This window comes from Anas platyrhynchos, chromosome Z, assembly GCF_047663525.1.
Source record: "Anas platyrhynchos isolate ZD024472 breed Pekin duck chromosome Z, IASCAAS_PekinDuck_T2T, whole genome shotgun sequence".
Classification (NCBI taxonomy): Eukaryota; Metazoa; Chordata; class Aves; order Anseriformes; family Anatidae; genus Anas; species Anas platyrhynchos.
The window spans coordinates 39,569,294-39,581,296 of record NC_092621.1 but is presented as its reverse complement, the minus strand read 5'-3'; the positions used below and the strand labels follow the sequence as shown (position 1 = coordinate 39,581,296).

At 38.9% G+C, this 12,003-nt stretch overlaps 1 protein-coding gene across 4 annotated transcripts in view; it reads right to left on the bottom strand.

Annotated features, from left to right (window-relative positions):
* The window catches only part of CEMIP2 (cell migration inducing hyaluronidase 2), a 50,400-nt gene that overhangs the window by 31,114 nt on the left and 7,283 nt on the right, over positions 1–12,003 (bottom strand). For all 4 annotated transcript variants that reach the window (XM_072030872.1, XM_038170355.2, XM_072030871.1 and 1 more), the window contains 3 exons: positions 6,870–7,206; positions 1,868–2,008; positions 493–1,054 (listed from right to left, as the gene is read on the bottom strand). In XM_072030872.1, coding sequence (XP_071886973.1) covers positions 493–1,054; positions 1,868–2,008; positions 6,870–7,194 — 1,028 coding nt within the window. In that variant the 5' untranslated portion in view covers positions 7,195–7,206. The remainder of the gene's footprint in view (positions 1–492; positions 1,055–1,867; positions 2,009–6,869; positions 7,207–12,003) is intronic.

Sequence of the window (12,003 nt, the reverse complement as noted above, 5' to 3'; positions counted from 1 at the left end):
AAAATATTTTTACAAATCAATTCCCCTGCAGCATCAGCAAAAGGATAATGTACTTTCATTTCACCAATCTGTAGGGATGAGTAAAATGTTGTTTGAAATAGAAGATTAGCACCCCTTCTCTGTATCCAGTTTATCGTTTGGCATTCCTTCCTCCCCCAAACAGAAAACAATTTCTATGTTGTTACAACTGTGTGCGTGAATGGGTAAAAAAACAAACAAACAAACAACTTTGCTGTACCCACTTTTAGTTTCTGTAGAGAGCAGTGAAAGTGCAATTATGAATAAGTAATGAAATTAATCGCAGATACCTGTAACTAGATGTCTCTACACTATTAAAACATCACATACTGTAGTAGTAGTGCTATTCTTCTTCTACAAAGAATTGTCGGTATTGTACAAGCAGATATTGTCCAAGTTTAACAAAACTACCCAAAGAAGGCAAAATCTGTATATCATATTTACTCAACACAAAAGAGAGAATTAATTATTTACCTGTAACTCAATCCTCTGACAAACTTGCTTCCCAGAAGATTTTGAATAGTTATTCTAGTTTCCTCCAGTAGGTTTTTAGCAGCTGAATCTCCTACAGCAATAGCAATAATGCGACCAGGACTTCTATTTTTCAGTAAATTCTGGAGCTTCAAGCTTTCTTCTGAAAAATCATGAGTATCAAATTTCAACACTTCCAAAACACTCGCTGTATCCTGATCGATCACTCTCACATTTAGTCCTCGGGAAAAATTCTTTTTAAATGAATAATGACCACAGGCCAGCCCTGAGAAATTCACAGACTTTGACAAAAGAGTCCATGATAACTTCTGGTGCCCATGCAATTCCAACGTTCCTTCAGGACCCACACCAATAAATTTTTTGCCAAATTCTGGCACATCAGCATCTTCGTTTGACTTCCCATACAAAATAATAGTTGCTTTGGATTTATAGCGGCATTTCTCTGCTCCAACATGAAGCATTCCACCATCCTTTATCAGGATAAAACGAGTTCTCAAAGTAATATTTTTAGAACCTTCCTTATCATCACCAAAAACAAGTAACCCTAAAGAAAAAAAAATAAAATATGTGAGTCAAAGCAATATTAAGATAGACTCAAAGAATCAAGATCACAAGAAGAGCAACAAAAAGATAAGACAGATTTGTTTTCCACACCCAGAACATACTATGTTCACCATCAGAAGACAATCAGATCCCATGCCTAGAAAGCTAATGGACAAGTTTTTTGTTTTTTGTTTTTTTTTTTGTTTGTTTGTTTTTGTTTTTTTTTACTGTTTTACAGAAAACCATGTCACTGCTCCAATTACAGACTTCATAGTGTTCATTTATCTTTTTAACATTTGGTATTTCTGGCCTAAAAAGTAAAAGCAAAGGAACAGGTCAATACCAAAATTCCAATGTAATTTTCCACTAATCACAAAAGTAAAAGCCATGCAGGCTAACAGATTTGGGATTGTTCAACCTGGGGAAGAAAAGACTCTGGGGAGACCTTCCAATACCTAAAGGGAGCCTACAAGAAAAATTGAGAGCATCCTTCTATGTCAGTAGGTGTAGTGAGAGGACAAGGGGGAATGGCTTTAAACTGAAAGGGGAGATTTAGGTTAGATAGAAGGAAGAAACTCTTTATTCTCAGGGTGGTGAGGCACTGACACACGTTGCCCAGAGAAGCTGTGGTTGCCCCATCCATGGAGGTGTTCAAGGCCAGGTTGGATGGGGCTTTGGGCAACAAAGTATAGCAGAAGGTGTCCCTGCCTGTTAAAGGAGGGTTGGAATTAGATGATCTTTAAAGTCCCTTCCAACTCAAACCATTCTATGATTCTATGAATTGAAGCATGTTTTTCATCTTTTGATTTCATACCTCCATCCTGTATGACTATAGAGTGTACTGTAGCATCTGAGTTCAGACGAAACAAATCCCCCTTTTTGATAATAACTCTCTTTTCAGGATCTTTTCCAGGGTTCCAGTTTGTAAGACGAGGATTCTGATCAGGACAATTTTCTGCAATATGAAGTGAAATATATTATTCGTTTATTTTTAAATAAGCATCACCAACAGGACTACAGCAATCAGGGCTGCATGAAAATGAATACTAAATAAGGCAGAGTCAGTCACCTACAAAGGATTCCCACCTCCTTCTGTGTTCACAGTACTGCAGCTACTAGTTCTAATGTTTAAATTCACACAGCCAAAAAGATACCTGAATCAGGACTAAGTTTCCAAAGATGAAAACTCATCATGTACCAAAATTAAATCACTGAAGACCACAAGTAGACTGAGCTGTCAACATATACTGTACTTTCAAGCCCCCCTATAGGCATCTAGTTTTTGTTATTATTTGTTTAAGGGTTGGTTTGGCTTTTTTTTTTTTTTTTGAGAGAGATTTTCTACATCATCTACAGTAGATGAGGAGAGGTCAGTGGCAAGCAACTCCACAGCAGTTGCCCTGAGCCCAGGTTATCCTAGGCCAGCTACATGAAATACTAACATGGTGGTAAGGTATCTAAATATCTCACCTCCCTCAAGGTCATAGAAACCTGTGTGAGAAAGGCCAATCCATCCCCTCTTGCTTTTGAGCATTCCAATCACTTCTTCCAGTATAGGTTTGCAGATACGGGAAAAAGGTGGACAGGACGACCATAATATATTTAGGATTACGCTTCACTGGTTAGAGCAGTGTCCAGGAAGCAAAGCATCTGGATCCAAACTCATGGTTTGTGCTTCTAAGATACCTTAAACACTAGTCTCTGAACCACGCTATGGAAGTGATACATGCGATCCTCCTCAAAACTCAGTTGAAGATTTGGTACTACTGAGGCAGTAACACCATATTATAAGGCCACAGAAGGAGAAGCAGCAGACAGAAGTGAAAGGGTTGTGTGATTTCAGATGACCTTACAGCAATGTGGTACTTAAAACACACCCATTTTTAGAATATTGAGCAGCTGATTAATGCAGGAGCATAGAGGAACTATGAAAACAGAAACTGAAAGTATGTCTTGAATTTTTGATTTTCTTATAAAAAACACAGACTACAAACATTTTTATTGAGGAAAAAAAAAAAAAAAAACACAACCTAAAAGATGTCAGAATAAACACATTAGAAGCCCAACTGAAAGTAACAGCCTTTTCATATCTTATCTTCTGGAAAAAAAATGCCCTATGCTCTGACATTCTGTGGGCAAAAAGCTACCTGCAATTTTTCCGTAAGACAAAGAAAGAGAAGCCTACCCACAGATTTAACACAAGCCATCCTTAGTTCTGCTGACAAAATTGTTTTCCTTCACTGTTATGCTCCACATTTCAAATCCTTTCCAACTCAGGAAACCCACAGAAACCAAGATTTGCCTGCCAGTGGGAAAAAATTAGCAGAACTGCACAAAGCCAAAAGGCATCTAAGTAGCAATATAAAAATAAAAATTTTGGGGGGAAGAAAATAGCATTTTAAAAAATTAAATTAAACATGAGGGAAAGCCAAAAAGCAAACACTGCTATCTGCAAGACTGCTGAGCAGTCACTGACAAAATGCAGTTCTATTGCCTGACTCATGTACAGTCACCGAGCCCCTTTCCCCAGACACTACACACAGAGTCTCTGTGAAGAAACACACATTTCCTGGCTAGTAGCAAAGGGCAGTGTGAGGAAACCATGAGTCAGCAACCCGGTAATTTCTACATGGTGTGATTCATGGAGGAAAAAGATGTAATAACTGCACAAGTTTTTCTGTTGAGTTTTAAAGAATAGGTACAGCACAACAAGTACAAAACCACACCAAACCAAACACAACAACCCCACTGAATCTACTGTACATTATGTTTGAGCAAGGAAGCCATTGGAATCAGAAATACGCACTCCTGTAACATGATCATGCTTCTGAAGCACGGTGGATCAACTTTTGGCAGGCAAATCAGATGTGCTCAGCAGAAGTATTTTGAAATTCTTCCTTAGTAATTGCAGCAGGGTGCAGGGAAACATCAAATATTTAGTACTTCACCATATGTTACCTTCAAAATTACTGATTGGATTTTACAGACCACAGTCATTGCCTCAACAGTTAAGGTTAAATAGAAACAGAAGCATAAACCAGAAAATGTTAGGTAGTTATAGCCCTGCCAAATTTAACCACTCATGCTGAAAATTTTTCAAGTCAGGCCTCTGCTTCAGTGCATATTTGTAAAAATGGGTCAGCTGTCCATACGGTTTAGTTGCTTCTAGTAAGGTGATGGTGGTGGGGAAGTGATATTTTTGCATGTGGTGTGGAAAAAAAAGAAAAAGAAAACACACACACACACACACACACCACCCTGCCAAAAAAATAAAATTCTAGAACCTTCCATGTGTTGGAGAAAGGATATGAAATTTGGCAGGAGAAAAGGCAGGAAACAGTTCTCAAAATGTAGTTAAATAGTTGCTTTCTACCTGCTTAGCCACCGAGTCTGGAGTTTTTAAGGCCTCTGGGAAAAAATTATCAGTGTTATATTATGCTCAGCAGAAGTTTATCACAGTTTGGCAGCTAAATTTTCTGAGGATCCTGTTTACCCTGGGCAAGCTCCAGCAGAGAACTGCAAAGGCCAAAGAGAACTTTTCCCTGACAACCTCCCCTGCTTGTCTTCCTGACCCTGTAGCAAAAGCCCCTGGAAATGAGGAAGGAAATTGCATTTCCAGCACTGTACGTGATCTCCAGTGCTAAGGACTCTAGAAAAAAGGATGATGACAGGAAGATAAAAGCAAGGAGGAAAAAGAAAACCAGCTGATGGGCAGGAACAGAAATGCAGACAAGCATCATTTTCCCTGTGGGGAAGGTATGCCGGAGGTTTAGGATTTACACACAATTACTACTAAGTCTCACGTTCCCTTCACTGCCTTTTAAACAGCCATTAAAAGCACTGATGATATAGATTTCCAATTAGCCCTCTGCAAGAGCACACCTAGCTGGAATTGCAGTGGCTGGCTTAAGTACCACATGTGCGAGGATGGAGCAGAGGGTATTAACATTTCAACCTGTCAAGAATCCTTGGGGAGCTGCTGCAGCAACACTGCCACAAAATTAAAATTTCAGTCAGCCAGATTTTCCTTTGTGCCCTCATGGAGTTTCTCTTGTGTGAGGGCTTCCAATAGATTTTACATGTGCATGATTTTTCTTGTAAAAGGTAATGGAGGGAAACTTCTGAAAGACACAGTTCAACAGTCAATATTGAAAGCTGGCTGGACTTCCATAGAGGAGCAATGGGACATTGAAGGAAAGCGATTACATCCTTTGATTGTTCCTTAACTTCCATGTAAGTCACTACAGCAGACAAAGATAAAAAAGGTCTACTGCAGCATCCTCAGTGTCTTTGGTGATCCATAAACTAACTACATGTTGACCACACATGCAGTATAATAAAATCTACAAAACTTAGTGCCTCTAGAATGAACTACTACAGAGGAAAAAGCAATATTACTTATTAAAATCTTAATACTCCAAGAACATTTCCATTCTAAAAGTGGCAAACCCATCTCCTTCACATTACTAACTTCTAAAGCGTGAGAAGACTATTATTTTACATAGTCCATGCAGTACAGCCTCATCTCTACTAAAACAACCATTAAAACCTATAGCTTTTAGTTAAATGTTTTAGAGTCTTGGTATCAAAGTGGAAAGGCTTTCCTTGTTTGTTTTGGGGTGTGTTTTTACTACTATCGTTGTTGTTGCTGCTGTTTTTCCCCTCAAGTACTTCTTAGAATCAACATGCTAGATCACCCTTCAGCTTTGTCTTCACCTTGAAGAACTAGAGTCCTTACTGCATGTCTCTATGCCCATATTACCAATGATTTAGTTTACAATATAGTAGTCATTTTCTATTTACTACTTCTTTAGTGTTTGTTCTCTGTTGTTTTCCTTCATAATTATTAGGAAAACTCAGCAACTTCACCCAAGAGATCTCTGCAACCCACCATGAACTGTGCCCCAGTTAAGATGAATGAATCCATTTTATACTGTCACCTAAAATCTTCAGTGGATTATTCAATTTGTTCAGCACGTGCTGCATTGTCTCTAGAAACAGAAACTTCTAAATTACTGCTCCAAAAGCCACCATGGAGTCTAAGCTTGTAGTGTTACAATAGGTACCAGCTTCAATTCCAAAAATCATTCTGAAAGCTTGCAGAAACCCAATTTCTTCCTTAGGTAAACAAAACAGAGCCCATGCTCCAAAAGATACTACAAACCTTTACTAACTGGGTCTCACAGTAAGCATTTGGCCAGAGGGCTCTCTAATGACTAGCAGTTAATTGCTCCACCTCTTTGTGCTTTATAAACAGTCACATTTCAGAGGTTTTCCAAATTCCATTAAAGTTGCCCAGTTTTCTAAGACAAATTGAAATAATCATGGCTAAGTGGTCAAAGGACTCCCTGCTCAATTTGTTTACAAATAAAACAAATAAATTGCTGGTATAAATTCCTAGACTTTCAAATGTTTTACCTGAATGCTCCTTTCTACCTTCCCTAGTCACTGCTTACACAGACAGTATTTCATTTTGCCTGTACTTTGTGAACAGGCAACTTCTATGTACACATGATAATCACACATGTAATGCAGATACAATATTCTCACTTCTTACCCCCTCACCAGTCGTCTTTATTTACTGCTATGCCTTTTTTCTTCATGTAAATAAATAGTTCACAGTAAAAACATAGAAAGTGACACTGATAATAGCAAAAAGAACCAAACCTCCGAACACAGCTTCCTTCCACATTAAAATTACAGTAAGCATCCTATTTTTGCACTGAACTTTTAACACTACTTCCGATGCAGAATTATTGCAGTATGTTCTCAGGGACCTTAACGTCTAGTATGATTTTGTTCATGTAAGAACTTACCATCTGGAGCATATTTTGAAGCTATTCCCAAAAAAATTCCCAGTGCAAGAAAAAGTGACAAGCTAGAAATGGCAAAGCAAATGAGAGTGTTTTTATGTTTGTTGGCTTCTGCCTGGGGGTGGTTCTGTCCAGATGGTAAGGATGCAAACGTCGCCCGGGCTTCTTGTCTTGCAGAGGTAAATTCGGCTGAAGCGTGGCTCTGTGAAGGTGGTGGGGGTCGAAGAGGGGCAATTCTCCCCGGGACATACCCAGCAGACCTGTGACTGCTCCCATTCTGAGGCCGAAGGAAAGCAGGGGAACTCCCCCTGACATCAGTGTCTTGCATGTTACAAAGTCACTGCAAAAGGCACACACAGAGAAAACAAAATAAAAGATAAGAGACAGGCTTTCAGAATACAGAGTACAGTACATTAAACAAACAAACAAAAAAAGCAATTCTAAGACACATGCCTCCCCCTTAATGTAACTATTTCTATAGTATCATTCACACTGTTGATACTAGTCATTTGCCACGTTGTAACAGTTTGCAACAATAGCAAATGCCTCCAACACAAACTGGAAAGAATCTGGTATGGGAACACTACAGCACAAACCACTTCTGTTAGGTATTTTCACAGAGGGTTTTCACAGTTGACTTGCATTGTGTGATTAAGAAACAAGCTGAACAATGAGAAAGCTAGCAACCCCTTCTTCCCCACAGTTATGCGAAAAATGCCTAAATGTATTTCTTCTGCATGCAGAAACCCGACAAGCTCCTCATTGTTTTCCTTTGTGGAAAAGAAGCTGAAGAAGACATGCCTTCATTCCGCACTGGAAGCAGCAAGAAGCATTTAAATTGAATACATAAAAACAATTTTATTTATATTCATGCTGATGTGACTTAGTCAACACTTTTTTTTTATCCAAGGAATGTGAATCCTGCAAACTTAACCCACTTGCAGCAGGATGCAATTGCTAGTGAAGGTACATCAGGAACGATCCTGTAAGGAAAGTCTTGTTCCACAAACCTCAGGGTTTGTCTCATTGCTGAGATGTTTGGGTTTGGACACAAATCCTGGAAACAACACGGCTGCTCCAGATTTCTGTACCTACCACCAAGAACTGAGCACTACTTTTATTTCAGTTACTCATGTTATTTCTATCTTTTCCTGAAGCAGCCAGAGAGAAAATCCACTAAAAATATTTCTCCCTGACCCACTCTAGCCAATGGTTCTAAACCACTGCACTTTTCTGTGCCTTAAGAGATCCCAAACTGCATTCAACTGGTTTCTTAAGCCTTCTGGTTAACTGTGCTGTATGGTAAGGAGTATTCACAAAGCTGGCACTTTTATTATTTTTTTATTATTAACATTTCTAAGGGATAATGGATTTTTTGAGAAAGCTGCTCAAGTTTCAGTTAACTGAAACCTAACCTTCTAAACCAAATGCTGAAGGGGATTTGAGCATAAGCCACATGCATTAAATCACAAAATGAATTATGAAAATAAAAACGAAAATAATAATGAAAACAAAAACTACCAAATGCATAAAGATCCTCTTTCTCTTCCATTAACAAAAGGAAGTCTAAGCTATGCTCTGAAGTGCCAGGCACACTGGTGAAGAAGAAATACGACAACTGTAATCTTGTTCTGAGACATAGCAAAGGAGTCTTTTGTCTGACATGCTGAAAAATCTGATACTCCACTGTTTCAAGGCAAGAGAGTTGGTACTATTGAGCAGACTTGATTACCCTTTCATGGGAGACAATGCACCTCCAGATGTATGCAAAACAACGATAAAGGCACTGAAACATTAACTGGAGTAGCCATCCCAGAGAGCAAAAATTACGCCAAATCCTCCAGCAGTGTTTCTTGCACCTGTTTGCTGCAGTAAATTGATTTTCACCATTCTCTTCTTTGAGAAACTGTTTCCCATACCTAATCCTCTGCTCTCAAAATTCATTGCCCACTGCTTTATGACCATTGTGGAACAGCCTTCCCTCACCACATGCTTTTAAACTCAACTAGACATCTTTCAACAGTAAAATCTCAATCATTTCTGTGTTTTACAAGTAGTGTTAAAAGCTTAATACAGAACAAGATTTTCAACTAGTTCAAAGGCAGTATTTATGTCTAACCAAAACAAATGCCGAACCATCTTTTTGTTAAAAATAAAGAAGATTCTGGCCAAAGTTTTCAGAAATGGTGTTTATGTACCTCACCAACAAACTGACTATACAGTGTTCATTATAATGTCAAACATATATAGTTAACAGCTCTTTTAATTGCTCAGTTATGCTGACTAAATCCAGAACACTTATGCAAAGCTTTACTTTTACAACATAATTTTACCACAATTCTGTCTACTACAGCCTATTTAGACTGCTACCACTCTAAAGAAAAAAAAGTCACTCATTGCAACACACTGAAAACATTTGTGTTATATTTCAAACATATTTTGTCTTACATGTTACAAAGCATTCAGCCGTATTTGCAACCCCCATTTTCCAAGCTGTAAAAATTTTCTAACTACTCCATTCAAGTGGTAACACTGGTCACCCCCAAGGATGGGTGGAAAATAGACAGCAAAGACACTTTTTTCCCCATTACAAAATAAAAATAATGAAAACAGCCATAATGAGATATTTAGCACAACCAAAAGTTTTACCATATAATGTTCCATTACAAGAGGAGTAACCATTTCAGCACTTCCTTCCCTCTTCTTGTGTCATTTGAAGTTCTCTAGCTGAATTTTATCCTGCAGAGCAGCTACTGACTTTTCTTTTAAATTAAGACACACTGATAACCTGATTCAAATTGCTGGCTTATTTCCACTGTGGAAGTTTTCAGATAGCATCACACAAATGCAAGTGAAGTAGACAGCTATACAGTCAGTACTGCCCTAAAGAGTGAGGCTATTTGGTTGTACAGATACAGTTTGATTAAAATGCAGGAGCTGTGGGAAAGAAAAAAACAAAGTTTGAACTATTTAAAAACACATTTTCTTTCAAGTCCCCAATCACCTGAGTTTTTCTACATAGCACTTTTTCTTTCTTCACCTACAACTAAGGTTTTCCATTTCCCTTTGACCCATGTCTCTGTGATGCTCCTTTTAAAAACGGCAAAAAAAAAAAAAAAAAAAAAAAGGTTGGGATCAAAGGAGCCCCCATGCAATCAAAGATACCAAAGCACACTGGCCTATCTCCAGGACCTCCCAGTCCCACAGAAGCACAAATCCTCACAAGGAGCTCCATGATTTAGGCATCTCCCCTTGATAGCACAGCCTTGTACAAGAAAGCTACCACTTTTACAATCCTATGGTGGTGAGTTGTGTCACTTCCATGACATGGAATTTTGTTTTGCAGCTTGCTACAGTGATTTCATTAAAAGTTAATTTTTTTACACAATACACGGCTGGTTGTACAGAATGTGATCTGCACAAAGCTGCTCTTGGCCATGCCATTCAGGTGGGCTGCTGTTTTAGCATTTTCAAACTTCTTAGACTTTAGAGTACCACTACACAGTATCGTCAAATCCATTTTTCACCACAGCTTTTACTCGGGGACATAAGTATGTGCTTCCAGTTAACTAATCCCAGTGAAACTTCAAATATGCTGATTCAGCTGAAAGATGACAGCCGCTTCAGCCCACCATGTTCTCATTACCACCTCTGTGCTAGGAAGCTAGACACATTCGCATGCCATCCTTCTGCAAGACCAACAATACTCCACACAACCCAGGATTCTGCTCATGCACCCCTTCCCACTACATCAGCAAGCAAATATTTCTTGTATTCATCAGGCCAGCCAATCTAGCTTAAACCACTCTTAAAGAATACAAAGCAAAACCATTTTATTTTGCACAGAAGCTCAACAGAAGCAGCAATTACCTGCACGCTTGTTTCTATCAACAGCGCACCTGAGCTGTGCTGCCAGCAAACCCCAAAGTGCCACCAAGCAGGCTGCAACATCTCTGGTCTCCTCACATGTTCTTTCACCCCTTTCAACTTGTGCCACTACTATATACCTAAATGAACCTACATTATCCCATACTGGCAAAAAATAGAAATGTATTCACTGTACAAATCACAAGATAACATCTGACTCTCTTGAAGCCAGAAGAGAGTGGTGTGCTTATCTGTTACTCAGGAGGGGGCTGGTTTCCTGAATAGGAACTGGATTATTCTACACCTTTCACAAGACAGTTCAAAACATCATCTGAAACCACCCAAAAAGTGTGAAATACACCTAGACATTTCACACATCTGTTGTGAAATGCGTAGCATAGCAACACATATCAGATGTGCTATAAAACTCCTTCACCATTGCATCTTCTCAAAACTTTGTAAGTAAGCAAGCTTACTTCTACATAGTGGAAAGAAATTAATGCTTCCTTTCAAGTATATTTTAGGGGTGCATAGTTCACAGGTCATAAGTATTCTTAAATAGAAAAGAAGCTAGAAGAAACCCCAAACTTTTGTTGCTCTTGGCTACCAAACACTAGCAGTTGCATGCTGACCTATTAACACAGCACTTAATCTCAGAGTATTTAATTGTCATTAAGAAAAAGACCAGGAAAGGGTGGGAGAAATCCACACACATCAAGAATAGTATTTCCCTTTGTAACAAAGTGCCACGTTGGTCACTGCTGCCTTCTTGGCAAAGGGGCTTTTCTGGTGTGAAGTGCTCGAGAGGGGCAAGAAGTCTGTATAGCTACTCTACTGAGTAGCTATAATTCCTGAACAGAACGTGGTATAAACTACTGAAGTACAATGAGCACGGCCTTCACAAGCTTCCAGGTTGGCCATTAACTGCTAGGGATACCAATTTCAGGAAAATGTTTCAAATGACTCAGAAGTCCCCAGCTCAACAAATCTTAAGCTGTCCCTTAAGAAAAAAGAACCCCAATAGGCACATGGGGGCATCCACATGCTCTGCCCTGTTGGTTCACATTTTATTCCACTGCCTTGTTTTGAAATTATGCCTATTCATTGTTATAACAGGCAGAATGTTTATAGGAAACTACTTTTCCATCACAAAGTGCAAAAGCTGGAAGGAATATTTGCACAGTAAAGCTAACAGAGTTAGGTAGCTGTGGGAAATCACGATGTTTGCAAAATCCCAACTAAATAAACTGCAAAAGCAGTAGATGACTTC